This window comes from Cyprinodon tularosa, unplaced genomic scaffold (assembly GCF_016077235.1).
Source record: "Cyprinodon tularosa strain WSP-4 unplaced genomic scaffold, ASM1607723v1 ctg374, whole genome shotgun sequence".
NCBI classification, from domain to species: domain Eukaryota; kingdom Metazoa; phylum Chordata; class Actinopteri; order Cyprinodontiformes; family Cyprinodontidae; genus Cyprinodon; species Cyprinodon tularosa.
Genome location: NW_024039090.1, coordinates 615,188 through 642,936, shown reverse-complemented (window position 1 = coordinate 642,936; position 27,749 = coordinate 615,188). Strand labels below are relative to the sequence as shown.

The window sequence follows — 27,749 nt, the reverse complement described above, 5'->3', positions numbered from 1 at the left end:
TAATCCTGGAAATGTTCTTCATGTGACAAAAGGATGACTTACTAACTGCCTTTATGTGCCTCTGAAGGCTCAGAGTCCATCATGAAACCAAGATTTAGGCCATAATCGTCGGTTTCTAGCTGTAGTAGCTGTAGCTGTGAGCTAACTCTGGGTCTCTCCTCCTTTGGTCCGAAGATTATTACATCAGTTAAGCATTTATTCAGTTGTAGAAAATGATGGTGAATCCACATATTGATCTGTTCTTAGCATCTAGCCAAGGCTCTGATGGGTTCATAGTCACCTGGTGACATTGTGATGTAAAGCTGTGTGTCGTCTGCATAGCCACTGATGCTTTTGTTCGCTATAATCTGAGCTAAAGGGAGCATGTAGATATTGAATAGGAGGGGCCTGAGAATGGAGCCTTGAGGAACCCTTCAAGGGATTTTTCTGGGGTCTGATATAAAGTTCCCTACTGACACATAGAAGTCCCTGTCCTTCAGGTAGAAACCAGTCCAGTGATGTACCAGAAAGGACGACCCAGTTTCCCAGATGCTCTAATAAAATAAGGGTATCAAAAATTTCAAATGCTGCACTGAGGTCCAATAGTGAATTTATACAGATGCCATTGAACACCTTAATCAGGGCCGTCTCTGTACTGTGGTTGACATGGAAACCTAACTGGAAGACATTAAAGCAGCTGGTCATTGTTTAAAAGGCATTTAATTGTTGAAGTTTTTCCATAATCTTAGTGAGGAAGTGGAGGTTTGAGATGGGCCTGTAGTTCTGCAGGACCAATTTGTCCAGGCTTCTCTTTTTGAACAATGGTTTGATAGTTGCTGTTTTTAAGGCCTGGGGGAGCCAACATAAGGGATGTGTTTATGATTAAAATCAAATCAGACTCTAAAACTGCTTTCCCACTGAAAACCCAGATTTTTTGAAAACCGGGTTGACCTGCTAACAATCGGCTTTTTGCTCTTTTCCTGTTTGACCGAAAAGCCGAGTCTGACTGCTGGAAAGCTGCATGGCTACTGTCCCCCACCACTGCGTATCTGATGACGGCATCACACTGGGTCAGCATTGATGATGTTGATAGTGTGACGGAAATCAGGGAAGTAAATAATGGAGAGCAACATGAATGGAGGCCAGAGCGTAGTCAGTATTCTTTATTGTTTCTCTCTATTATCTGTCTTAATCCCTCTCATCATTGCTGTGCCATGTTTATTTTAGACTTACACTCAACTTTATTTATCCCTTTGGATTACTCCTTCAGGGAAATTCTGGTTTTAGTAACTTATATAGAGTAAAAAAAGCAAGATGCCATTAAAGATAAAAACACAACAGACAATACACATAGTTTTTTTTGCTTGCTAGATCAGAGGCGACTGGCGTTGTGTTTTGACATTTGTACGTTGCGTTCAGTGGTGTCACATAATTTAGTGGGTCGACCCGGCTCTGGCGTTCCCACACCATGGCGATCAGAGCTGATTTTAACAAGAGGTCGTCTGCCAAGTCGTTTGACCCCAGCAGACACGTGTCGGTGAGCTGTACCTAGTGCCACTAAGAGCCAAATGTTCCACGTTTTAAATGGTGGCCAGTGAGAAAAGGGTGTAAAACAGGGAAAACCCTCTTAATATAACCTGTGGGTAAAACGTCAAGACAGCTGCAAGAGCTTAGCTACTGAACAACCTCATCTAAACTTCTTACATTTATTTGATAGAATTGGAGCATTTCCAAGGAAGAGTCTGGTCAGCAAGGAATAACCAGTGGGTCATTATTTATACCTGAAACTAATATGTTTGAAGTGATTTAATGAATTTAGCGTTGATCACTATAAAAATAAAAAAAATAATTTTCATCGCGATCACTGGGAGCGGCCATTTTTGCCCAAATATAGTAACACCTCACTCCTGACATCTTCCGGCAGTGACGTCACGGTGCGATAAGCCTAGCGCCATTCTCCCCGCTTTACAAGCAAAATCAATGGGAACTACTAGACACATCTGAAAGGGTATCAAACAATTATTGAAGATTTCCAGAAGACTTCACTATTGAAATTCACCAGAGCTATAGTTAAAAAGGGAGTTATTCCACCTTTCCGATTCCTGATCCTCCACGGACGGGTTCGTCGTTGGATTGCCAACTTAAAAATGGAGGATTTGCCATCAAACTTCTGGCCACAGAAAAAACACGTCATTAATCCGTTACTCTCTGCTTCGCATAGAGCACTGGTCGTCGCCATCATGGATAATAGCGTGTTGTTATAAACACCAGATACAGCACTGGGACTTGCTCAACAGCCGATACCGCACCGTGACGTCACAAACCAGTAGGTGGCAGTAGTGTTCTTTGACAAACAAGATGCCTCCAGTAAAACAAATTCAAATTAGATTAATTTTAATCAAAAACACATATCATTTATTGAACAGTATGTAATAATTTCATACTTTAAGGACATTTAGAAGTTTATATTTCCTTTAACAGAGCTTATTCTAACTGGTGAAGGTATTGGTACTGGAGTTGACATTAATGTACAAACTGCTTTTCTTATACATTGAGTTTTCTCAGTAAAGGAGTTTGCAACGTCATTGCAGGTAATTCAAAATAAAAGCAATAATACTCTATCCATTCAAAAGAACAATAAATGATTAATAGTGACACATAGATGTATACAGATGTGTGAACATTTATTAGCAAGGGCTTAATGCAAATCTGGTCACAGGCAGACGTGGGTAGAAACTAGTTACATTTACTTGAGTTACTTTTGGGGAGAAAAATTAGGATTTTTTGTAGTAGTAGTATTTTACTGTCAATCAGTTGCAGTTCTAGACCAACGTATTTTCATGGGCACACAGAAAAGCATGAAGCAAAAAAAAACAGACAAGGGATTCAAATACTTTAAGAGAGATGCATGAAGTGAAATTTCCATTCAATTAGTTTTAATACAAATTATATGTCTTCCAACTAAAATATTAATTTTTAGCTTGAAAATGTTCATATGGATTATTGTTAAAATCAAAATAAAGGTCCCTTAGCATAGCAAAAATGAAACTGAAAAAATTGTATTTATATAAATATGTAAAAGATCACATAAAGCTATGATTTGGAATGATAGGTCAATATGCAATTCAATTCAGCTCATTTCCATGGTGCCAATTCACAACACACGTCATCGCAAGGCACTTTACAGTTCACCAGATCCTCCAGTCAAATTGATTAACAGTTTGTCTGTGGAAAAACCAGTTGATTGCATCGACTCATTGACTTTAAAGGCACACTATGCAACATTTTTCAGTTAATTAATGTGCTCCATAACGTTTTGGATGATTAAATGAGTCATTTCAGGTTGAACAAAGGTATTCTCGGGCGCCCTGGTGGTCTGTGGGGGAAATACCGCACTTGCAATTGCAGGAGCCCTCGGCCCGCACCCACAGGCTCAGAAGTCTCGCGAGAGTCGGTCTTGCTTTACGGCGAGAACTGCTACACGCCCCCAGTTAAAAGCATGCTCGTTGCCAGCACAGTGGCGATCTTTGTGCAGTTATCATGGCGGAACCAGCGTGAAAACAGTGAAAGCCCATGTCGGAGCAGGCAAGAAAGAGGAAAAGGGCTCCGGACAGAGAGAGGAGTCGTACACGGTTGAACATCGGGCAAGCTTTTTCCGAATGGCGAGAGCTAAAAGAAAAAGAAGGCTGCAAGGCTGACGCGGACCTCGCGTTTCTGCTGATGCGATTGTAACATTGGAATGGTTTCTCTCTCTCTCTGTATGCATGTTCATACTTTCACTGTGTTAGTCATTCGTTGCGTTCGCCTGTCTGCTAAGCTCAAAACAACCGCGCCTGGCTTGACGGAGAAACCAGGAGAACAGCTGTGCATATTTACGACAGTGCACTTTTACTTTCGTCCTCTGGGGGGAGCCTTTCTGGAAAATCAACACCGGTTGCATAGTGTACCTTTAAGGCAATCCCTCACACTAAGCATGCTTGTAGTGACAGTAGAGAGGAAAAGCTCTCAAATGTCTAGAACCGCCCACGCTGTCAATGACTATCTATTACTATCGGTGTAAACACATGCAATCAGATCTTACCAGTAAAACATCGGCGGTTCTAGACGGGAGCCAACTGGGGGCCAGTGCCCCTGTAGATGATGTCCTGGTCCCCTTTATGACCTCTTTACCGAAGACATAATACTAAAAGAAATTCTAATGATGATATTTGCTGGAACCAACATGGTTTCTGATAGGTCCTTTGGATCCATTTAATTTTTTTTCTTTAAAAAAATTCTGTTTTATTAATTATTTAAAGACAATAAGGTGATAACTTCAGTTGTATTGAGATAGGATACCATTTTTTATCTTTAAATGTTTTTTTCTTTTCAAAATAACTAAAAAAAGCAAATTTTTACAGCAGAATTAGTTTTAAGTTTTAATTCTGAATTTATAGAAAAACTGTAATTTTAACTTAAATTAAGTTAAAATTTCCTAAATTATGAATGTATATTGACCTAATATTCCAAATATACCTTTATTTGCTCTTTTAGATATTTATATTTTTTTATTTGCTTTTTTGCTGTGATAAGGGATTTTTATTTTTATTTTAACAATAATCCAAATGAACATTTTCAAGCCAAAAATTAATATTTTCAGTTGGAAGACATATAGTTTTTAATTAAATCTAATTGAATGGAAAATTAACCTCATGCAGCTTTCTTAATGTATTTCGATCCCTTGCCCATTTTTTTCCCATGAAAACACGCTCCGGGGCCCCTGGGAACCTTTGGTCTAGAACCGCCACTGCAGTAAAGCGTCCACCTTTGGTCATGTGACCCACTGCTATGAACGTTTTCTGGCTCTACTGAGTCTAAATGTAGCGGGTTGACTTTAAAAAATCATTTTATTTAATGAACAGACTTTGTATGTGGCGAAACAAAAACTGTGCGTCAGAGTTAAGTTTCTAAAAAGTGACTAAATGAGGGTTGAAGGTGTGAAGGTGGTCAGCAGTTGGTGCTTTCCGCTAGCTTTGCTTTTAGCAGTTCAATGGGTGGAAGAGGTAAGACCATTAAAATCTATAATTTGCTCAGATTCCAGTTCGTCATTAGTCAGTTTGCAAAATAATCAGTCAGTCAGTAGACCAGATATATTACTTGAAATACAACAAACACTTTACAGAATAAATATGATGGGGCTAGTGGTAAATTTTGTTTGGGTTCCGGCACATAACGAGATAAAAGGAAATGAAAGGGCAGACAGGATGGCTAAGGAGAGTACCAATAAGTTAAGGGTAGACATTAATGTTAGTTTTGGTATAACAGAAATAAAGGGTATAATTAAACAAAAAGCAAAAGAGAGGTGGCAAAAGTTATGGAATGAAGAAAAGAAAGGAAGGTGGCTTTATAAAATACAAAAGAGAATTGGACCAATGAGAAGATCAGAAAGGAACAGGAGAGAAGAGATTATTATTTCTCGACTTAGAATAGGACACACTGGATTGAATAGATCGTTATTTTTGATAGGGAAACATCAGACAAGGAAATGTGACTGTGGGGAAGATGAGACTGTGGAACATGTCATTTTAAATTGTAGTAAATATTCGATACAGAGAAACAGGTTAATAAGGAAACTTAGTGACATGAAAATGAAACTTGACATTGTCGATTTATTGCAGAAGGAATCAGGAAGCAGAGGATATCGGGTTATATTTGAATTTTTGAAACAGATTAGGTTGTATAATAGGGTATAGTTTTATTTTAATTTTTAAATTTTTTTTTTCTGCCATGTAGTCCACACTCCATACCAGTTGGTGGCGGTAATGCTCACCTAACGTTTTTTGCCAACCGCCAATAAAAATCAATAAGAAGAAGAAGAAGAAGTTGGTGCTTTCCGTCTCCTCCCACGCAGCGCGGTCATATGACGGCTGCTTTCTGACTCCATTTCCTCAAACTTTAAAGCCTGGCCCCCCGAACAGCAGGCTCCGCATGCAGCTGCTGCTCTCTCCCTCTGACCAGGAGTCCCAGCCGGCCTTTTCCCAGAAAAGCCACCGGGTTATAGCGTGAGTCTAAGCGCCGCAGGACCAGCGGCAGCACCGAGGCTCCCATGGCGGCTCACGCTGCAACAGGCGCGAGCGGCGGCGCAGCGACGGGACGCAGGTGGAGAGGACGCCCCGCAGCGCTCGCGCTGCTGGCGGCGCTGCTCACCTGCTGCGTCAGGTGTGCGGAGGGCGTCAAACCGAGCAACATCCTCCTGGTTCTGGTGGACGACCAGGACGTGGAGCTGGGGGGGATGGTGAGTCCGGAAAACACCCGCTTTAATCGGCTGTATTGATCCTGAAAAGGCTCGTGACTGCAGGGGGGCACAATTATCACTACTTTGCACGAAATCTGTGAGCTTCAGACATAAACCATCTGTAGTTTGGTGTCATTCTATGCAGAGTATGAAGTCCACTACCCTATTATTATCTCCACATCTGCTTTTATGGCTCTATTACCAATAAGAGGAGTTTTAGAAGTGCCACCAGATAAATTACTTTGTTTCTAAGGTTTTTATTTCCTTAACTGAGACTACTGATTCAATTCAATTGCATTTGACTCACTCAAAGTCAGTCAGATTGATTCCAAGTTTTCTATCTAAGGAAAACCAGTTGATTGCATCGACTCATTGACTCGAATGCAATCCCTCACAATAAGCATGCTTGTAGTGACAGTGGAGAGGAAAAAGTCCCTTTTAACAGGAGGAAACCTCCAGCAGAACCAGGCTCAGTGCTGAGGCCGACTGGGGATCAAGGAGACAGAAGCAGATACGACATGGAATAATTTAGCAGATTGAAGATGATTTGGGGAAAAAACGGTAAATATGACAAATTGTAAATATAAAAAAATGCAAGCTTTAGAAAAAATGTATGTATCAAAGAAGTGCTGCCAGATAAATTACTTTGTTTCTAAGGTTTTTATTTCCTTAGTGGGACTACTGATCTTGGAAAAAAAGTATGGAAACAGAACTTAATAAAACCTTTAAAAAGAGCTATTATTCTCAAAACCTTTTTTTGATTAGAAAGTTTTTCAAAGCTTCATGTATGTATTGTATTTTTTTATTTGGTAAAAACAAATTTTTATGTTTATATTTCTTACTTGTAACAAATTAATTCCATTCAGTCTGATATTTTACAGACATGCTGCTTGAAGCTTCGTTCTTAAAGTCGTAGGGGAATCACAATCATATCAGACTATGTTGTCCCAAAAAGTAAAAAAAATAATTTCTGTTAAAAAAATAAAATAAAAAATCCTGTCTTAAAATCTGTGTGGTTTTTTTGTTTGTTTTTTTTTTGTTTTGTTTTTTTTCGTTATCTTCTGCAGGCCAGTTAGTTATATGTCATCCTGAACACCTAAATTCGGCCAATCATACATCAAAGGTCATCTGTCAATCAAATTTTTTCGGTCATAGCATCTTGATTCATATGTCGCAGCTAATATACGCAACGGTTGGAATAAGAAATAAGAATCATTTCCTTTCCCATTGAGTTCCGTCCCAGTGTTCACGAGGATGGATGTCTGTGTCTTCAGCAGGGAAATCGTATTTAAATGTCAAAATCATTCTGGCTTAAACATATAAATGTACTTTTTATCACACTATGTTGTCCCAAATGTTAGAAAATTTCTATTTAAAAAAAAAAAGAAGAAAAAAATCCTTTCTAAAAATCTGTTTTTGTCGTTATCTTCTGCAGGCCAGTCAGTTATACGTCAGCCTGAACACCTAAATTAAGCTAATCATATATAAACGGTCATCTGTCAATCACATTTTTTAGGTTGCAACGGTTGAAATAAGAAATAAGAATAATTTCCTTTCCCATTGAGTTCCGTCCCAGTGTTCAGGGGGATGGACGTCTGTGTCTTCAGCAGGCGTAGAGCTAACAGAACTGGCAGCGTTGCGAGGCAAGGGCTCAAACATGTACGGCTGGAAGCCTTCTACACCAAATCGAGCTTCTGCCGCCCTGGCGTCCTCTTCTACAACATCTTCATCCCCGCTTTCCTCCTCTAAATAAAACAGAGGAGACTCATCCACGACCTCCGACACTAAACTCTCCTCCTCTTGCATGTTTCCTCTGTCCATAGCATTCCTTGACAGTGTCGTTTCTAAGTCACCAATTTAGTGCTACTTGGTCCCAATGGAATTTCCCATTGGGAACCTACTAGCACTAAGTTGCTAACTGGTTAGCAAGATGCTTCCCACAAACCGGCCACAACCAAACTTGCTTGCGAACCTTCCGCCACAACAATTTCCGCCCCCTTTATATTTGACCAATCACATTCACTTTATTCACTCGTGTAAAGTCGGGCACCACTCAGGAGAATTCGGAAATGCAACGAGTTTAAACTACATGAACTCATAAAGTTTATGGGTGTCACTGATTTTGTATTCGTACAAAGTTGTTTCGGATTATAAACTTTTTTTTTTCCATGAAGAAAACTTGTCACTCAGGTTTATTCAGATTTTTGAAAACTTTAGCGGTTTCTAAACTTAAAGGTATAGAGGACAATCTTTTATTTCCAGGTGGATCATGTAAATAAGCGGTCCTCCTAACTGTCAATCATTATGGTGACATGTTTACATAAGGCTGTTCTAGGTGCTCGTCCCATTAGCTATCTTTTTTTACTCGTGCGCACTTTTAGGCGTGAGCTACGGTTTCAGACAATCATTGAAGCTCACCTTTCTCACCGCGGTTCTTTGAAAATGGCCGAGGGTCGGAAGAGAAAAGGTGTCTACGAAGTTTATGAGAAACCCGATCCGTCCTGCATATGCACAAACAAATATACACCCGGGTGTCCATAAATAAGGTAATTATGGTAATAAAATTACTTATTTATACCTTTAACTCGATAAAGTATGCTAATACACATCTTTAAAAAAAAAGTTTTATGACTTTTGTGAGAAAATTTTAATGTTTTCTTCGTTAAACTGTTTCTCTGATGTCATCATTGGACATGTTCAGAGCAGTCCGGCAAAATATGATTAAACCATGTTAATCTGCATTTTAGTTGTTTCTTTCTTTAGATTATGCACTATATACCATAAGGTTAAAACGAAAGAAAACATAAAATGCAAAAAGACTAGATTTATGTTTAAATCCAAAGCCGAAAAAGTTACCAACCAGAAGTAGCGTAGGATTTTAAGGCATTTATTTACTTAGGAAATACATAATTAACCTTTAACACAATATATTTTAGTATGCTTACTGTTTTTGGGGAGGGAAAAATGTCATTTAGGTCTTTTTAACAAAATCAAATCAAGGGCGATCCAGATGTATATCAGGATGCGCAATGAGCTGATGGAGCAGGACGGATCGTGCTTCCAGGACGTAGCGGGTAGCGACAAGAAGAAAAGAAAGGCTTCAGAAGAGGCAGATATACGCCAGAATGCTTTGCACGGAGAGCTCTCCACGCAAAGCATTCTGGGATTTGCTGTCACAGTAGTAACTAACAACAAAAATGGCGCAGGAGTGGAGTAGGAGTTATGTGACGAACAGAGCAAAATGCAGTGATCATCTGTCCAAACGGTCAGTTATCTGTGTTTGCTATAGAGTGTGGACACAGTAAGCTTGTATAAGCTATGAGAACAGCTCATTTTAAACAGGGCATGCATGAGGAGAAATAGTCTCTCACGCTCATTTTTTATTTCTCTAATCCTTTAAAAAATCCTGCACAATACCTTTTAATATTCTGGCTTTTGGTTCAGGCCCTTACTGTATTTCCTTTTAATGTGTTTATTGATCCACGGGCGAACATTTTTAACTAAGTAGAATGTATTTAAACTGCCGATCAGATCAGCATCCGATCCACTGATTTCTGCAAATTCCCGTTTCTTTTTTTTCGCCCTAGTTTGTTCACAAGCTGGGACATGTGAAACATTGATGCAGCTGACTCTTCTTGTTTCTCTTCTGCAGACGCCTATGAAGAAAACGAAAGAGCTGATTGGAGAAGCGGGAGCGACGTTTGTGAACGCTGTAAGTGTTTTTACCCTGCAGCAAAAAGCGAAGGGTATTTTTAGGCCTACATCTGTTTCTCCTGTTCACAGGAAAAGCATTTGTTTTTTAGTCTCACAGATGCCTGTCTTTTCTTTTTCTCTTTCTAAATTGAGAGCTTAGGTAGTTAAACTTGGAAAGTGCTCTTATTTATAAGACAATAGAAGAATTAAAAACAAGGAAAGTCTTTTTCTTTTTATCTACGTCTTGTAAACTCGCATTACACTCTACTCCCCTCTAAGTGTTCACTTAGCAGAAGTGGATATAATGGTTTGACCACGCAGGTTTCCTTTGTGCAGAATCAGTGGATTAGGAAGATACAGTTATTGTGCAGACTTCCTCCTCTGGGTCGTAATTACAGCATCAACAATTTCAACTTAGTTTATTTCTATAGCACCAATTCACAACACATCTCATATCAAGGCACTTTACAGTTCAACCAGATCATACAGTCAAATTGATTCAAAGTTTTCTATCTAAGGAAAACCAGTTGATTGCATCGACTCATTGACTCAAATGCAATCCCTCACACTAAGCATGCTTGTAGTGACAGTAAAGAGGAAAAACTCCCTTTTAACAGGAAGTAACCTTCAGTGACCATCAACCTTTTTTTTTTTTACATCCTTCTCCTGTGTAGTTCACGGTGACGCCGCTGTGCTGCCCGAGCAGGAGCAGCATTTTGACGGGTCGGTACCCCCACAACCACGAGGTGAGGAATAACTCCCTTTCTGGTAACTGCTCCAGCGTTCAGTGGCAGAAAGGACCCGAAGCCGAGGCTTTCCCCATCTACCTCAGCAAACAGAAATACCAGACGTTCTTTGCCGGGAAGTATCTGAACCAGGTAAGGATTCCTGTCTCGTCTTTCCCAATGAAACAAAATGCTAGCATTTATTCCTCGCTCTGCGGTGGATATTCTACATTTGCATTTAATCTGATTGGTTTTCAAACATGGCTGAGTTTTAAGAGTAGTCTAGGCTTAGTGAATGCTACATCAGTACATTTAATCATAGTCGGCATGGATATATTTAATTTTAGGCCTTTATTGGTTAATTAAAAGTAATATACAGGGATTAAAGTATTCCAGCCCAAGGCCGGATTTCCGGCTCGTAGCGATTGCCCATGGGTAAAAAAAAAATCTCTCATATAAATTGACGGTAAATAAATAAATAAAAAAGAAAAATCTAATTCCCTCTTGCATTTGTCAGCCAATGGTAGCAAAGGAGCGCTCTGAAAGTAACAGTATTAGCCAATCAGAAGAAGAAAGGGGCGGGTCTTAGGAAAGCGTCTACCTCCTCCTCTTGTTTCTTGCTCAAGTCTCCAGATAGATTGTGGTTCAGAGCTGAAGTTCTACACAGAAAGTCACTTAGCGCCGTTTACAGCTCCATTCAGCGAGGAGACAGGTACCGTATTTTCACGACTATAAGGCGCATACAAACTATAGTGGCTAAATGTCCGTGCTTAAATGTTTCTTCTCATGAATGCAAATAACCACTCAGTCAGACGGAAAGAACGAGTCTACGCGTGTTGATATTTGAACGACGGTAGAAAACAGTGTGTTCGCCCCGTCTTTATTTCCAGTCAGAACAAACCACACAAGTTTTTTTTTTTTTTTTCAGAGACGCACAGCTCTGCAACGTCATCGCTCAACGTCAATTCCTATCAGCTATTATTCAAGATAATTCTAAGCATTAACAAATGCAAATTGAAACCAAAGGAAATTATGAAAATAGTAAAGCAGTAACGTATTTATAATGCAATCAGAAATATCCTATAATATGCAAATACTGAACATATCCAAAAATAATAACTAAATATGAATGTAAATTACTAAATAGAAAATGGCACCAACACAAACGTCTTTTTTTTCCCCTCAAAATGTGCGGTGCGCCCTATGTGTGTTGTTACTGCGGACGTTTGAGACCGCCATGAGAACGTTAAAGGGGGAAGTGTGGGCGTGGATTGTGTATAAAAGAACAGGTATGTGCTTTATGCAGAACGTGATGAAAGCGTGGCTGAGGGAGGTGTATGTAAGGAGACCAGGTGTTTTTTTTCCACGCATCACCATCGCTGTTAATCTGTGACTCCATGCATGCCCATCTCACAGCTGATGTGAAAAACATGGGGAAACAAATGAACGCTGTGCTTGCTGTTATTCCGGGAGGTCTGACAAAGGAACTTCAACCGCTCAACATCTGTGTGAACCGGCCGTTCAAAGTAACGCTACTTTCACACCGGACGCAGCAATAGCAGCAAAATCGCGTCTGCTGCTTCATTTTTGCTGCTTGTACCAGTTAGTTCTGACGCGCGGCTGAAGCATCTTAGCTGCTATGGCTGCGTGGTGCAAAAGTGGGCCTGACGCGCGTTGGGCGGAGCTACTCTATCCTTTCTTTGCCTTGCAGCTATATTTGCTGTGATCAGTGGGAATAAAGTAGTTTTAATATGTTTTTAAGTGAGAAAGTCCACCTGAAAACTTAATCAGTGCAGTCAGTTCATCCAGATTATCATCCTGCCTTCTGAGCACTGTCAGTAGGAATCCCATTCAACAGCAGCCTCCCGCAGGGCAAACATGTATAAATGTTAGTGCGCATGCCCAACATTTCGTTGCTTATTTTTGCTTTGGCACCACAGCGCCACTTACAGGCCTGGCATACATTTTGCAGCGTTTTCATGCATTCGTGTGGACGCTCACATTTATTTTACGTCTCCGTCTTTACGGCAAACGTTTTGGAAAATATCAGCGTTTCGTGTTCGTTTTGACTTCGTGTGGACGGGGCCTCAAACTCACTGCGGATCCAGACATTTGAATTGAGAAAGCTTCCTGGAGAGGTGGCGAAACGTCTTATAATCTTGAAAACCAAGCCCAGTGGATATTTTTTTTGAATTTTTACGGAATGACTATGACCTGGATGACTGAGAACCTTCATCAGCATACTTCTCATATATATAAAAAAAAAAACTAGCCAATGAGGCGTAATCTCATATTATTTCCATCCCATAACGATTTCCCCATGAAAGAAACCCTAAAATACATTAACCTGCACATTTGTACCTTACTCAACTAAAATCAGAGTAAATTTTGTCCTCTCTCATATAAAACCTTTACTCCAATAAAACCAAAATGACTTGATTGCTTCTGACTGCACAATTTCAGTCAGAAGACTGTAATAAAAACTAAACTAAAACCTGCTCTTAAAATAATTTCTGCTTGCAGAGAGAAACATTAATGACCTACAGTCTGTTGATCCTGAAAGAATTTGCATTAAAACAAACTTGTGCTGTTTGTTTATTTTCTATCAGTACGGCTCCAAAAGTGCAGGAGATGTGGGCCATGTTCCAGTGGGCTGGGACCAGTGGAACGCCTTGGTGAGCGCTGCGTTAAAATGCTTCCTCAGTGCATCGCTCTGTTCCCCTGACCGCTGCTGTGATTCACAGGTGGGAAACTCCCAGTATTACAACTACACTTTGTCAGTGAACGGGAAAACGGAGCAGCATGGAGACAGCTATGAGAAGGACTACCTGACGGACCTCATTGTGAGTCCTGCTTGTGATGGCTGCGTTTCATGAAGGCACACAGTTGAACTGATGCTTATGTAAGGATTTACAGATCAGCTGCTAACACAGGAACCTGGCATTGCGTAAGGTTAATCATCGGCTAGAGAAGCCAGCTGCTGCAGTCATGTGACTGCCAAACTCAACATGATGAACCTCTGCTTCATATAGTGATGACATTTCTTGCTGCCACATGTTTTCCTCATCAGGTGATAGTTTGTGAACCAGCCCAACCAGCTACAGTGGGTGAAAACAGGCCATTTTCTCAGTAAATATATTTCTAGAGGTGCTACTGACATGACATTTTCACCAGATGTCTGTAACAGTCCAAGCAATCTACTCATACAAAGAAATCAAACCATAGATGCCCAAAAATTAAGTGTAATAATGTAGAATGGCACAGGTAGAAAGTATGGAACACGTGAAGAAAGAACACACTTACTGAAATGTATTTAATACTTTGAACTAGGGCTGCATCTAATGATTACTTTGCAATTAATCTGTGGATTGTTTTTTCGATTAATAATCGGAAAGCCAAAGGTTCCTTAAAGACGATTTTTATGAAATTAACCAGGTGAAACTAAAACTTTTCCACTTGAGGAGTTCTGGATAGAGCATATTGACAGACGAAAACATTTTTTTTACTTAAATTCAAAATGTTTAAACATTTTTATTTTTTTCTGTATAATAAGTGCTCTAAGTGGGATAGTCTGTCAACTAAAGGCATATATCAGAGTCCTTATTCTCCAGATAATGATTAATCGATTACTAAATTAGTTGCAGATTATTTAAATAATGGATTAATCACAATTTGAACAAAAGCCTTTGTTGGCAATGACAGCTTCAAGGCGCCTCTTAAATGGAGAAAGGAGTCGCATGTATTACACAGGTGTGATTTTGGCCCATTCCTCCACACAAACAGGCTTCAAATCTTGAAGGTTTGGTGGGCCTCTGCTATGAGTTGCTCAGATCTTTTTCTTCTTTTAATGGAATATCTATTGGATTCAAGTCAACCGATTGGCTAGGCCATTTTCGCAGTTTTGTTTTCTTTCTCTGAACGCAACTGAATGTTTCCTTGGTTGAGTGATTGAATACAGTTTATTTCTATAGCGCCAATTCACAACACATTTTCTCAAGGACCTTTACAGTTCACCCTATCATCCAGTCAGATTTATTTAAAGTTTTCTATCTAAGGAAAACCAGCTGATTGCATCGAATCATTGACTCTTCAGCAATCCCTCACACTAAGCATGCTTTTAGCGACAGTGGAGAGGAAAAACTCCCTTTTAACAGGAAGAAACCTCCAAAGGAACCAGGCTCAATGTGAGCGGCCATCAACTGAGGCCGACTGGGGTTCAAGGAGACAGAAGCAGACATAGAAAAAGGCAACTATCCAGGATAAGACTGTATTACCTTTGTAACATTAAAAAAATATGGATATTTTGAGGGTAAAAATTAATGTCAATGCAATAACAAGAAACGGCAACTTGCCCGAATATATTAAGAAAAATAAAAGTGCTTCTGTAAGAAATTTATGAAAAACACTAAGAGTAAAAGAAACACATTTTTTTGGTACAACATAACCTAAGAGGCATTAATGCTGATACCGGCACTTAGATTTTTTAGTTAATAAACCTAAATATAATTGTAAACTTGGTTTATTAACTTTTTAACTTATCTTTTTAACTTTTCAATCAGCTTTTTACCTTTTTTCTTGACTTTTTTTCCAACTTAATTTACAGAAGGTAATATATCATTCAAGGGCTCATCTAATTGGTCCAATGCCAAAATAAGATGTACAGCCATGTAGCAGTAACTCTGCTGAATGGCTGGATATAGATCTTTTGCTTCTAGACATCACTGAGGGATGGGGGGGGCTCCATTTGTGAGGGTTATGCAAGTGATCAAAATGGTAACTAGCCTTATAAAAGTTAAGTCTTTCAGGTTGATTGGTGGCAGAAATGTGCTTTTGTAATGCTTTAACCATTCCATTTAGCAGCTGCTTAGCTAGAGTTTATCAAAGATTTTTGATCACAGATAAGATTCCCTAGAAATATTCTGTATTTAATGATTAGCACATAAATGCTCCATGATGGCATGCTGTGAGAGGATTTGGTAAACTAGTCTGAGGCATCGAAATGCAGAACCATAAAACTAAAACCATCAATTATTACCATGATCATATTTAAGCTCACCCCCCCACAAATAAAAGTTTTATTACAGGAAAACAGGCTTCCTTATCTTCTTATTGCGAGAAAATGATCTTCCAATCTCAAGAAAACCACATAGATCATTAAAGATCAGTTATCTGCTGCTATCCTGACATGACAAGTGAAGATGCACCAATTTCAGAGAATAATATAAATAAACCCCGATCGGTTTGTTTCAGTGAGTCGTTAAAGTAGCATTTAAGGGGAGAGGGAAGTGAAAGTACAGCATGGTGCAAGCAAAACTTGACTCTTATTTTTGCTCAACATTGAAGCATGGTCTGCGCTATGTTATTCCGTGCCACAATGCACGAGAGACAATCGGGAACTAACTGTGGGTCTAGATCCGGCCGAGGCGGTGAGGAAGTGGGGGCAAGTTTGAGCAAAAACGGAGGGACATGAGGGCCAAAAAGAACGTGGATCCAGGTGGAAAAAGGGTCCCAGCGTTCTCAGGCACTTCACTCTTCTAGCTGATCCATCTTCATGTGTTGTTTTCCACAAGAAAGAAATGCGGATAGTGTAGAACAGATGTAGATTTGACCAATCAGAGGCCTCCTGTCTGCTCTGTCTGCGGTCACCGTGGAGAGGTGCACCAGAGTGTCTGTGGAAGGGGTCACATTTGCGTTCACTGTGACACACGCTCAGATGACCTGGTTTCTTAGTATAAATCAGCCTTAAAGGGATAGTTCGGGATTTTTGACATGAATCTGTATGGCATCCCCATCACCAGTGTCATGCAATCACACTGACTTACCCCTGGCAGCATCCTGTGAGCAGAGTTCTCGTCCAGCTTTGGTCAAGCCGAAAGTAGTCCGGCAGGTTTGCTAGACCCAGCGAAATAGAACGTTTCTCTTCCCAAAACATTATGTGTTCAAAAGAGTGATATTTTTGCATCCCAAAAACATTGTAGTGGAAAAAGTCACACGTCGTGATCACTTGGTCCTATTTTCTCTCTGTTCGTATCAGTGCGCGCCGTCATTCTGACAGCGAGCTCAACAACAGCCAGATGCATGTCTCGCTCCGCCCAGCTAGGAGCTAGGCGGAGCGAGACATGCATCTGGCTGTTGTCGGGTTAGTAGGCCCTAGCTGTCAGGTCATGGTGTCGCGCGCACTGATACGAACAGAGAGAAAATAGGACCAAGTGATAACGACGTGTGACTTTTTCCACTACAATGTTTTTGGGATGCAAAAATATCACTCTTTTGAACACATAATGTTTTGGGAAGAGAAACGTTCTATTTCGCTGGGTCTAGCAAACCTGCCGGACTACTTTCGGCTTGACCAAAGCTGGACGAGAACTCTGCTCACAGGATGCTGCCAGGGGTAAGTCAGTGTGATTGCATGACACTGGTGATGGGGATGCCATACAGATTCATGTCAAAAATCCCGAACTATCCCTTTAAGTCGTGCCGTCTTGCTTATCCATAACCTATGAGTAACTTGTGCATAACTTATCAAGTACTTACACTACCGTTCAAAAGTTTGGGGTCACTAGAACAATTTTGTATTAAGTCACACTTATTCACCACCATACGCTTTGAAATTAATAGAAAATAGAGTCAAGACATTGATACGGTTAGAAATAATGAATTGTATTTGAAATAAGATTTTTATAAAAACTTCGTCAAAGAATCTTTCGTCAAAGAATCCTCCATTTGCAGCAATTACAGCATTGCAGACCTTTGGCATTCTAGCTGTTAATTTGTTGAGGTAATCTGGAGAAATTGCACCCCACGCTTCCAGAAGCAGCTCCCACAAGTTGGATTGGTTGGATTGGCACTTCTTGCGTACCATACGGTCAAGCTCCTCCCACAGCAGCTCAATGGGGTTCAGATCTGGTGACTGCGCTGGCCACTCCATTACCGGTAGAATACCAGCTGCCTGCTTCTGCTCTAAATAGTTCTTGCACAATTTGGAGGTGTGTTTAGGGTCATTGTCCTGTTGTAGGATGAAATTGGCTCCAATCAAGCGCTGTCCACTGGGTATGGCATGGCGTTGCAAAATGGAGTGATAGCCTTCCTTATTCAGAATCCCTTTTACCCTGTACAAATCTCCCACCTTACCTGCACCAAAGCAACCCCAGACCATCACATTAACTCCACCATGCTTAACAGATGGCGTCAGGTATTCTTCCAGCATCTTTTCATTTGTTCTGCGTCTCACAAACGTTCTTCTTTATGATCCAAACACCTCAAACTTGGATTCATCTGTCCACAACACTTTTTTCCAGTCTTCCTCTGTCTAATATCTGTGTTCTTTTGCCCATCTTAATCTTTTTCTTTTATTGGCCAGTCTCAGATATGGCTTTTTCTTTGCCACTCTGCCCTGAAGCCCAGAATCCCACAGCCGCCTCTTCACTGTAGATGTTGACACTGGTGTTGCGGGTACTATTTAATGAAGATGCCAGGTCTGGACCTGTTAGGCGTCTGTTCCTCAAACTAGAGACTCTAATGTACTTATCTTCTTGCTCAGTTGTGCAACGCGGCCTCCCACTTCTTTTTCTTCTCTGGTTAGAGCCTGTTTGTGCTGTCCTCTGAAGAGAGTAGTACACACAGTTGTAGGAAATCTTCAATTTCTTAGCAATTTCTCGCATGGAATAGCCTTCATTTCTAAGAACAAGAATAGACTGTCGAGTTTCAGATGAAAGTTCTCTTTTTCTGGCCATTTTGAACCATTTTCAGATGTGTGAACATGATTGCACAAGGGTTTTCTAATCATCAATTAGCCTTCTGAGCCAATGAGCAAACACATTGTACCATTAGAACACTGGAGTGATAGTTGCTGGAAATGGGCCTCTATACACCTAGGTAGATATTGCACCAAAAACCAGACATTTGCAGCTAGAATACGGTAGTTATTTATTTGTCAAACCAGAGCAAAAGTTTAACTTCACATGATGCTCAACATTCCTCGTTTTGGAAGAAAGTGCTTCTTGTAGGAGTTGTCATGAAATACAACAGTTTTTTTATTTATTTTAGGATATCTTAATATTACATCTTTATTCTCGTAATTTTACATTTTTACTCCGTAATGGAAGAAAAAAAACCTCTCTAGCCTGGCCCTAATACTCCGTCGTAGCAAACAGCAGCTAGGTTAGTGCCACCATCAAAGAGATCTTTCTATGCAGGCCGGGCTCCTCGGTGGGCATTGCCGCCCCCCCTCAGGACACTGGCTTGTACATCATTTAATGGCATTATGCTGTTGTGCGTTATGCATAAGTTAGGCTGTTTTAAACATAAGTTCTGGACTCGTTTTGAATACTATAGGCATACACCCAAAATTATAAAAAATACATAGAAAGTTTATCGCATGCCGGCGTTTTAGAAGATTCTGGGACGTCGGGCATACGCTGGCTAAATCGCCAAGGTGTCACAGACCTGCCTCCCATGTTCAGCTTTTAGCTAATCGCAGCAGCTGCGACCTTTCCTTACTAATTTACATTCACTTATAATTTGTATGTGCTGTGCAAACATCTTTCCCATCCATCAAGGCACAAATCATGTCCTTTTGCTTCTTTTTCCAAAAAGTACAATGGAAAAAAAATCAAACTCTTGATAAGTCATCTTTTCTTAAAATAAGTGTATTTGTTCTTGGATTGATGAGGTAATTTTGACATTTTGCCATTGGAACAATTTACATTTAAGATAAGAAAACAAAATTGCATTTTCTTATTTCTAGTGCATTTTATCTAATTATCTTATTTTAAGAGTAAAAATACTCATTCCATTGGCAAACTATCTCATTTAACTACTCAAATTAAGGGTAAATACACTTAATTTAAGAAATGTTTTACTCATTTCTAGATCGTTTTTCCAGTGTAATGGAGGGTATTACTGCTAAAACGGTGTGTGGTGCTGTCTACAGGTAATAGAACAGGGGCGGCCATGTTTGTTTTGCTTCAGCCTTCCCCTTCTGGTTGATGTCATGCACATCGCTGCATTTCATTGGTTGGAAACATTTCTTTAGTTGAGACTAACACCTCGGTGGGTTTATGGAAAGATGTATTTTTGGTAGGTGGTGAATTCACAAATATAATAGTTCATCTTGCTTGCAAGGTAACTGGATTCGGCTCATGGGCCTCCAGTTTGACACATGAGCTTTACAGGGATGCTTCATGAGGTTGGGAACAATGTTCTTTTCAATTATTAATGGCAGTTAACTTCTTACCTAACTTTCTTGGCACATTGCAACAACTGATCTAAAAATAAATAACGAAAATCTCTAAATGCATTTAGTCTCAATTTGAGCAGGTAAATAAGATGATCTGCCAGTAGGGTTGCCAACTCCTGAGAGAAAAAAGGGACGCCTAATTTTTTTTTTTACTCTCACAGTAATACGGGACAAAATGCGTTCCTTTTCCACTAATTACAGGACAGGTACTTCTCTTTTTTAAATGCAGAACGATTCAATTTTTTAAGGGACAGTTGGCAACCCTATCTGCCGATGAAATTAGTATTTTGGCCCTTAAAAATAAGTTGATTGGGTATTATGCACTTAAAATAAGATAATGGAGACATTTATATATATTTTTTATTATTATTTGCTTTCTTGCTCAAATCAGATCAAAATGAACCTATTTAAACAAATTGACTTGAATAGATTTTAATTTTTCAGTGATCTATCATTTAGCATAAACCCCGACTGTCTGATCCTGGTGGCTAAAGCTAACAGCTAACAGCTGTTTCTAAAAGCTCTGATGTCAAATCGTGGGGTAGTTGATGTCAAAGCTATTTTCTAAAGCTGTAAATACCAGTCATGCATTATTGGGTGGTTATTTACTGAGGAGGTGTAATAATCACACAGGAAATGGAGATGGAAAACTGGTGCACCACAAAAGACCTTCCTGTGTGAAACAAGCTGAGAACAGACATGTTGGTGTTTCTGCTTAAAGCTGCTCTTTGACAGAAGAATAGGGCAGTGTAAAAATAGCACATTAAGACAGTGGGTACCTAGAATTAATAGTTACATTTAAAATAAGCTGCTATGGGATTCTCATAGTTTTTGTCTTTTCGGCTGCTCCCTTATTCCGTGTTTGCTACAGTAAGACAATACGATCTACTCACAGACTTGGTAAAGTTTTTACCTTGGTTGCCTTTCCTGATGTTGGAGCCATTTTTCAGCTTTACAGAAAAAGACTAAAAGGTGTATAGTCCTGTTATTTAATGTTTTATATCAGAGGTGACATATTAGCGGACTGCAGTCCGGATCCGGAGCCACCTGCTGGCTAATCTGGACCCAACCTGATTTAAAACATTTACAAATGACCGCATGTTGTCCAAAAACAGTGTCTAACTTCACTTGCGCTGCTTCTCCTGTTAATACGGTAAAGCCCTCCAGCGCGTCCGGCTCCAGGCTGCACATGATCCAAATGATCCAATGAGCTGCTGTCAGTCTGGGTTGCTGCTGCTGCTACTTTTAGACACAGCAGGCAAACCTGTGGCAAGCCGGGCGATGGGAAAGAAGGAGAAGATGATGAGAAAAAGAGAGCAGAGAAAGTGTGGACTACTGGAAGAACTGTGGTGAACTGGTGAAAGAAAAGTGAAATGGTGCACAAAGATGACCCTGCACATTTAGAGGATGTTTGGCTCAACCTGCTGCTGTGAAGCAGGATTCTCCACCATGAACAGAATCAAAATAAATATGAATCCAGGATCAAAATGAGCTCCTTGATATGTGCTTTAGAATGGCTTAGTCTCCATTCAAACCCAGGTTTAAAGCCTTGCAGGGCAGCATAAAGCCCACTGCCAACATCAAGACAGAAAAAAGAAAAAAACAGTCAGATCAGGTGTTTTATAAAATGTGTGAATCAGGAAATTGTCTTTATACCAAGCTAAACGATTTTTGTTCTATACTTCAAAAAACAATTTAAGTTTTAAAATGGAAAAATTTTCTTTTTTTTAAATACTTTATGCATACATGTTATACATTGAATTTCTAAAATAATAAACACCTCATTTTATTTTAGTGATAAATTCTGTTTAAAGTAACAGATAATAGTTAAAATTGTCTCCGGACCTTTACTGGTTAATGATCTTCTTTATTCGGACCCCGCTGGTTTTTATATGATTAGAAATTATATGTCAGTAGGTTACCCTGGTTGCTAACCCAGCTACTGTGAAAATGTCAGAAAAGTCCAAGTTCCAGACTGGAACAGAGCTTGGTAAGTATTTTAGGTACAAAAAAGAACTTTAAAATATTAAATCTGTCAAATAAAACATGTTTTTTTTTTTTTTTCTTTTTAGTTATTTCTTACAGATATGTACTTGTGAGTTAAAACTAGTGTTGCCTGATACCTGGCTGTGCAGTATTGCCTGATACCATACCGACACCGATTGATGTGTGTGTGTGTGTGTGTGTGTATATATATGAAGAACTGCATACTACTTGGATGTAAAATAATGGCCGTCATGGCTTCGTCAAGCTGCTGCCTACCTTTGTGAAGCAGGAAAAATAGTAATATGAAGAGAATCCATTAGAACTTTTTATTGCCTACCTGGAATGGGTGACAATAGTTTTAATAAACTATTAAATGGTATCGGTGCCCTATTTGTTGGTACTCGCTGATACTGATACCACCATTTTAGTGCTGGATCGGGGCCTGGCCCGATAATGGTCGATATTGGTGCAACACTAGTTAAAGCAATGAAGTAGAAAGCAAGGGATCAGATATATTAAGTTTTTATCCCTTAAGTTGGCAGTGCTGCCTGAAAACTGTGACTTTCTGTCTCCTTGAGCCCCTAAAAGGGAGTTTTTCTCTCCACTGTCGTTGAAAGCATGCTTGGTGTGAGGGATTGCTGAAGAGTCAATGAGCCAGAGGTGTCAAATAACAAAGTGTAAATATTTTGTTGCCTTACTTGAGTAGAAATGTTGGCTATCTTTAATTTACTGGAGTAATTATATCTTGGACAACTTTTTACTTCTCCTCACATTTTAAAAATAGACTCGTTAGTTTTGTTTCCTTTAAGCTAATTTTTATTATGACCTGTTAGTATTCAATAACAAATAAATATAACAACTATAAATAACAATTTGTATCATCCAGACAATTTATTTCTTTATGGTTGGACTCGGTGCTGCACCAACTTGTCACCCACATACTAAAATAAATGCTTTTTCAAGAAGTTAAATTTGACACTGTGAAGAAGTGTGGCAGTTTTAAAGAATCATCCAGATGTTCCCATGATCCTGCTCAACCACATTAACTAAAGTATCCATCAGTCTTCCCTCCCTGGCTCCCATTTTTACCAAATGCAGGTTCTGATCCTCCGACCTTCACTGTAAAAACACCTGTTGTTGGTCTGAAAGGTAATTCTGGGTTTTCTCCTTGATCCAGCTCAACCGTTCACTCAGCTTCCTTGATGACAGAAGCCCCCAGCATCCCTTCTTCATCATGCTGGCGCCTCCAGCGCCTCACTCCCCGTGGATGGCAGCGCCTCAGTACCAGAAAGAGTTCAACAACGTGCAGGCCCCCCGAGACGGAAGCTTCGACAAACCAGGAAAGGTACGAGACGGACAGATTTACACAGATGAACCCTGGTTTTCAGAATCAGAATCGGGTTTATTGCCATTGTTAGTGAAGAGGTTCACAACTACGAAATTTCTGTGGTACAGTCGTGCAACATGAAACATATATGAAATAGTAAATAAAATTATAAAAATCTCTAAAAACACTAGGGTATAAGGCATGCAAAAAATATACTAATATATACACTTAAGATAAAAATATGGATAAATATAAAAAGTAAAATGTACAAGATAGTGCAAATAGAGCAGTGTGAATGGCATGGGCAGGTTATGGAGTCTGACATATAGTGTTCATGAGTCTTATGGCAGAGGGGAAGAAGCTGTTTTTATGGCGGGAGGTTCTGGTCCGTATGGACCGTAGCCTCCTCCCTGAGGGGAGAGGTTCAAACAGTCTGTGTCCAGGGTGAGAAGGGTCGGCTGTGATGCGACCTGCACGTCTCCTGGTCCTGGAGACATACAGGTCCTGGAGTGATGGCAGCTTACAGCCGATCACCTTCTCAGCGGAGCGCACAATGCGCTGCAGTTGGTATCTGTCCCTGGCGGTGGCGCCAGTGTACCACACGGTGATGGAGGATGTGAGGATGGACTCAATGATGGAGGTGTAAAACTGCACCAACATCCGGGTTGGCAGCTTAAGTTTCCTCAGCTGCCGCAGAAAGAACATCCTCTGCTGGGCCTTCTTGACGAGGGAGCTGATGGTCGGCTCCCACTTGAGGTCCTGGGTGATGGTGGTGCCCAGGAAGCGGAAGGACTCCACGTTGGAGATGGGGGTGGGGCTGTCTGTGAGGGCAAGGGGGGACGGTGGGGCTGTCACCTTTCTAAAGTCCACAATCATCTCCACTGTCTTTTGGGTGTTCAGATCCAGGTTGTTGCTGCTGCACCAGGACACCAGCCGGTCCACCTCCCTCCTGTAGGCAGACTCATCACCGTCGGAGATGAGCCCGATGAGGGTGGTGTCGTCCGCAAACTTGATCAGTTTCACGGACTGATGGCTGGAGGTGCAGCAGTTGGTGTACAGGGAGAAAAGCCAGGGGGAAAGGACACAGCCCTGGGGGGATCCGATGTTGATGGTCCGTGTGTCAGAGACAGTTGTTCCCAGCCTCACGTGCTGTCTCCGGTCCGTCAGGAAGTCAGTAATCCACCTGCAGAGGGAGCTGGGCACGTTGAGCTGGTACAGCTTGTCCTGGAGCAGACCCGGGAGGATGGAGTTGAAGGCAGAGCTGAAGTCCACGAACAGGATCCTGGCGTAGGTTCCTGGGGAGTCCAGATGCTGCAGGATGAAGTGGAGGGCCAGGTTGACTGCGTCGTCTACGGACCTGTTGGCTCTGTAGGCGAACTGCAGCGGGTCCAGGAGGGGGGCGGTGATGGATTTTAGGTGTTGCAGAACCAATCGCTCAAAGGACTTCATGACCACAGACGTCAGCGCCACCGGCCTGTAGTCATTTAGTCCTGTGATCCTTGGTTTCTTCGGGACAGGAACAATGGTGGAGGATTTGAAGCAGCCCGGCACATGGCATGACTCCAAGGAGATGTTAAAAATGTCCGTGAAGACAGGAGACAGTTCGCTGGCACAGTGTTTCAGGGTGGAGGGAGAAACGCCGTCAGGGCCAGCAGCTTTACGGGTGTTCAGCTTCAGAAACTGTCTGTGCACGTCCTGCTCCAGGATGCAGAGGGCAGGGGGGGACAAGGGGTGGATTGAGGGGGCCTTTGATGGAGTGGCCTCAGTTGTGTTGGGGGAGGAGGGGGTGGCTGGAGAGACCAGAGAGGTGCTAACGGCTCTGGGACAGTCGAAACGGCAGTAGTGTGTATTCAGTCTTTCACACAGTGCCCGGTCATTCAGAGCTCGGGGGGCTTTGGGCTTGTAGTTGGTAATAGCCCTGAGGCCCCTCCACACTGTGGCAGAGTCGTTGGCAGAGAACTGCTGCTGGAGGCGATTTGCATACACAGATTTAGCCTTCCTCATCTCCCTGCTAAACCTGTATTTCACCTCTTTGTAGCTGTCTCTGTCCCCGCTCTTGCGTGCTGCCTCCTTCTCTCGTCGAATCTGGCCGAGCTTAGGTGTGAACCAGGGCTTGTCGTTTGCATAACGCACCCTGGTGCGCGTTGGTAGGATGCGCTCCTCATTGTACTGTATGTAAGAGGTCACAATGTCAGTGTACTCGTCCAGATTATCTGTAGCAGCCCTGAACACCTCCCAGTCTGTGGTTTCCAGACACGTGCGGAGCTCCTCCACAGCCTCACTGGTCCAGATCTTAGTTGTGCTAACTACAGGCTTAGCTAGCTTCAGTTTTTGTCTGAATATCTAAAGAGCCCCCCCCTTTTTTTTTTTTTTCAGGACAAGCACTGGCTGCTACGCCAGCCTGTCAACCCCATGCCGAACAGCTCCCTTACCTACCTGGATAACGCATACAGGAAAAGGTACTGGGAAGTTTTGCTCTTTAAATTGGAAAAAGTTGGGTTAAAAAAAAGTGATAAAATGCAGGCTTGTAATTCTCTCTCTAAAACATTTCATAAATGATATCTTGCCTGAACTTAAATTTAAAAATAACTTATAAAGTCGTAGGGAAATCGTATTTAAATGTCAACTCATTTAAGCTTAAACATGTATATAAAAATGTACTTTTTATCAGACTATGTTGTCACAAAAGTTGGAAATTGCTATTTAAACATCACACAGCGTCAGTGTGCCGAGTCGGGAACTGACCAATTAATTTTTACCTGATCGATAACAAAACTGAAAAAAACCTGTTTATGGTGAACAAAGTAACTGTTAGTCCATGATATAAAGGGGGAGACCTGGGTAGTGCTGTGGCTAGCTGTGCTCAGTAGCTAACAGGTTAGCGGATTTTAGCTTGGTCAGTTAGCCACATTAAGCTACACTACTTTTAACTTTGTGTCAACAACAACCGTTCATTTTCTACAAATAAAATAAGTTTTATTTGTCTAAAATCTCTACCAAAGTTATTTTTTAAGATGTCACATTTGTCCTCCACTGCCCTTAGATCTTAATAAAAGAATAAAAATTAGTTGAGACTTTTTTGTCACCTTGTTAAATGGCAGAGCTCAGTCTTAGAAAGCAGCACTTTCCTTCAAGACTGACAATGATGGTTTTCTACTTTTGGCTACTTTAGATCATCGATGAAACGTAAAATATAGCAAATATAGGTAATAGGTAATAATATGTTGAGAACCCAAAAAAGATATTTTACCCTAAATAAATTGGTGTAATACAGTTTGTCAGAGTGGAGTTGCCATATAACGACGTCATAAGAAGGGGCGGGGCCTCGAGCAGAGCTAGCACCTACACTGGCTTTTGGTAATTATTTCAATCTGAATTTTTTTCCAATATTAAGCTAAAAAAATATATAAAAAAGCAGTAAACTTTTTTTGCAGTGGCCCTAATCCTCTTCCATATCACAGGTTCCTTCTAAAAGCAAGTGCTAAAAACATTCAGCTGTTTTTTGGAAGTAATTTCTTGGTGTCTGAGAACTGAATCTAAAATTATTACATCAATCAGCAGGCACTGCGCCTCACCTAGCAACCTTTACTAGAGTGAGAAAACTGTAACCTACGCATCACCTTTGCTTCAAATCATATATTGAAGTTATAACTGGAATAAATGAATACCTGCTGTTATTGGGTCTGTCCTTTGTCTGCAGAGGATCATCAGGGAGCGCACACAACACCAGAAATAGTTTGAACACTTTAGAGTCTCAGCAGGTCACTTTAAAGTGTGTAAACTGAACTAAAATGCTTTACCCTGCAGGTGGCAGGTGCTGCTGTCTGTGGACGACATGGTGGAGAAGCTGGTGAAGAAACTGGACAGCATAAACGAGCTGAACAACACTTACATCTTCTACACCTCAGACAACGGCTATCACACAGGTCTGCTCCAGCTTCATTGATCATTCAAGATTCATAGTCCTCGCAGGCTGCCATTTTTCCTCTGAATCATATAAAAATCTTCAGTGCCTGATGGTGATATATACACATTCTTTACAAAAGTACCTCCTTAGCTAAACGCAAAAAGCATAACTGTGAGGTGGATGAAAAAAAAAACAGTTAATACCTTTTTACCATAAAAACATGAATCGCTTTATAAAATCCAGTAATTTTCAGAAGTAACCAGATTGGTAAATTAAAAATAGAGCTGTACTGTGAAGGTCTCAGGGGTTTACATTTTATTTCAGTATAATATGGCAGAAAACGTCAAAAGTCTGCCTTAAATCTCAGAAGTCTGACTTTAATCTCAGTAGTCTGACTTTAATCTCGGAGGTCTGACTTTAATCTCGGAGGTCTGACTTTAATCTCAGAAGTCTGACTTTAATCTCGGAGGTCTGACTTTAATCTCGGAAGTCTGACTTTAATCTCGGAGGTCTGACTTTAATCTCGGAGGTCTGACTTTAATCTCGGAGGTCTGACTTTAATCTCGGAGGTCTGACTTTAATCTCGGAGGTCTGACTTTAATCTCGGAGGTCTGACTTTA

At 40.7% G+C, this 27,749-nt stretch overlaps 1 protein-coding gene across 2 annotated transcripts in view; it reads left to right on the top strand.

Annotated features, from left to right (window-relative positions):
* Positions 1-5,895: 5,895 nt before the first annotated feature.
* Positions 5,896-27,749, top strand: part of gnsb (glucosamine (N-acetyl)-6-sulfatase (Sanfilippo disease IIID), b) — a 37,432-nt gene continuing 15,578 nt past the window's right edge. The window contains exons 1-8 of one of the 2 annotated variants that reach the window (XM_038296658.1): positions 5,896-6,253; positions 9,906-9,965; positions 10,621-10,824; positions 13,281-13,346; positions 13,416-13,514; positions 23,073-23,240; positions 25,599-25,681; positions 27,030-27,148. In XM_038296658.1, coding sequence (XP_038152586.1) covers positions 6,065-6,253; positions 9,906-9,965; positions 10,621-10,824; positions 13,281-13,346; positions 13,416-13,514; positions 23,073-23,240; positions 25,599-25,681; positions 27,030-27,148 — 988 coding nt within the window. In that variant the 5' untranslated portion in view covers positions 5,896-6,064. The remainder of the gene's footprint in view (positions 6,254-9,905; positions 9,966-10,620; positions 10,825-13,280; positions 13,347-13,415; positions 13,515-23,072; positions 23,241-25,598; positions 25,682-27,029; positions 27,149-27,749) is intronic. The other variant, XM_038296657.1, reaches the window with a different exon arrangement.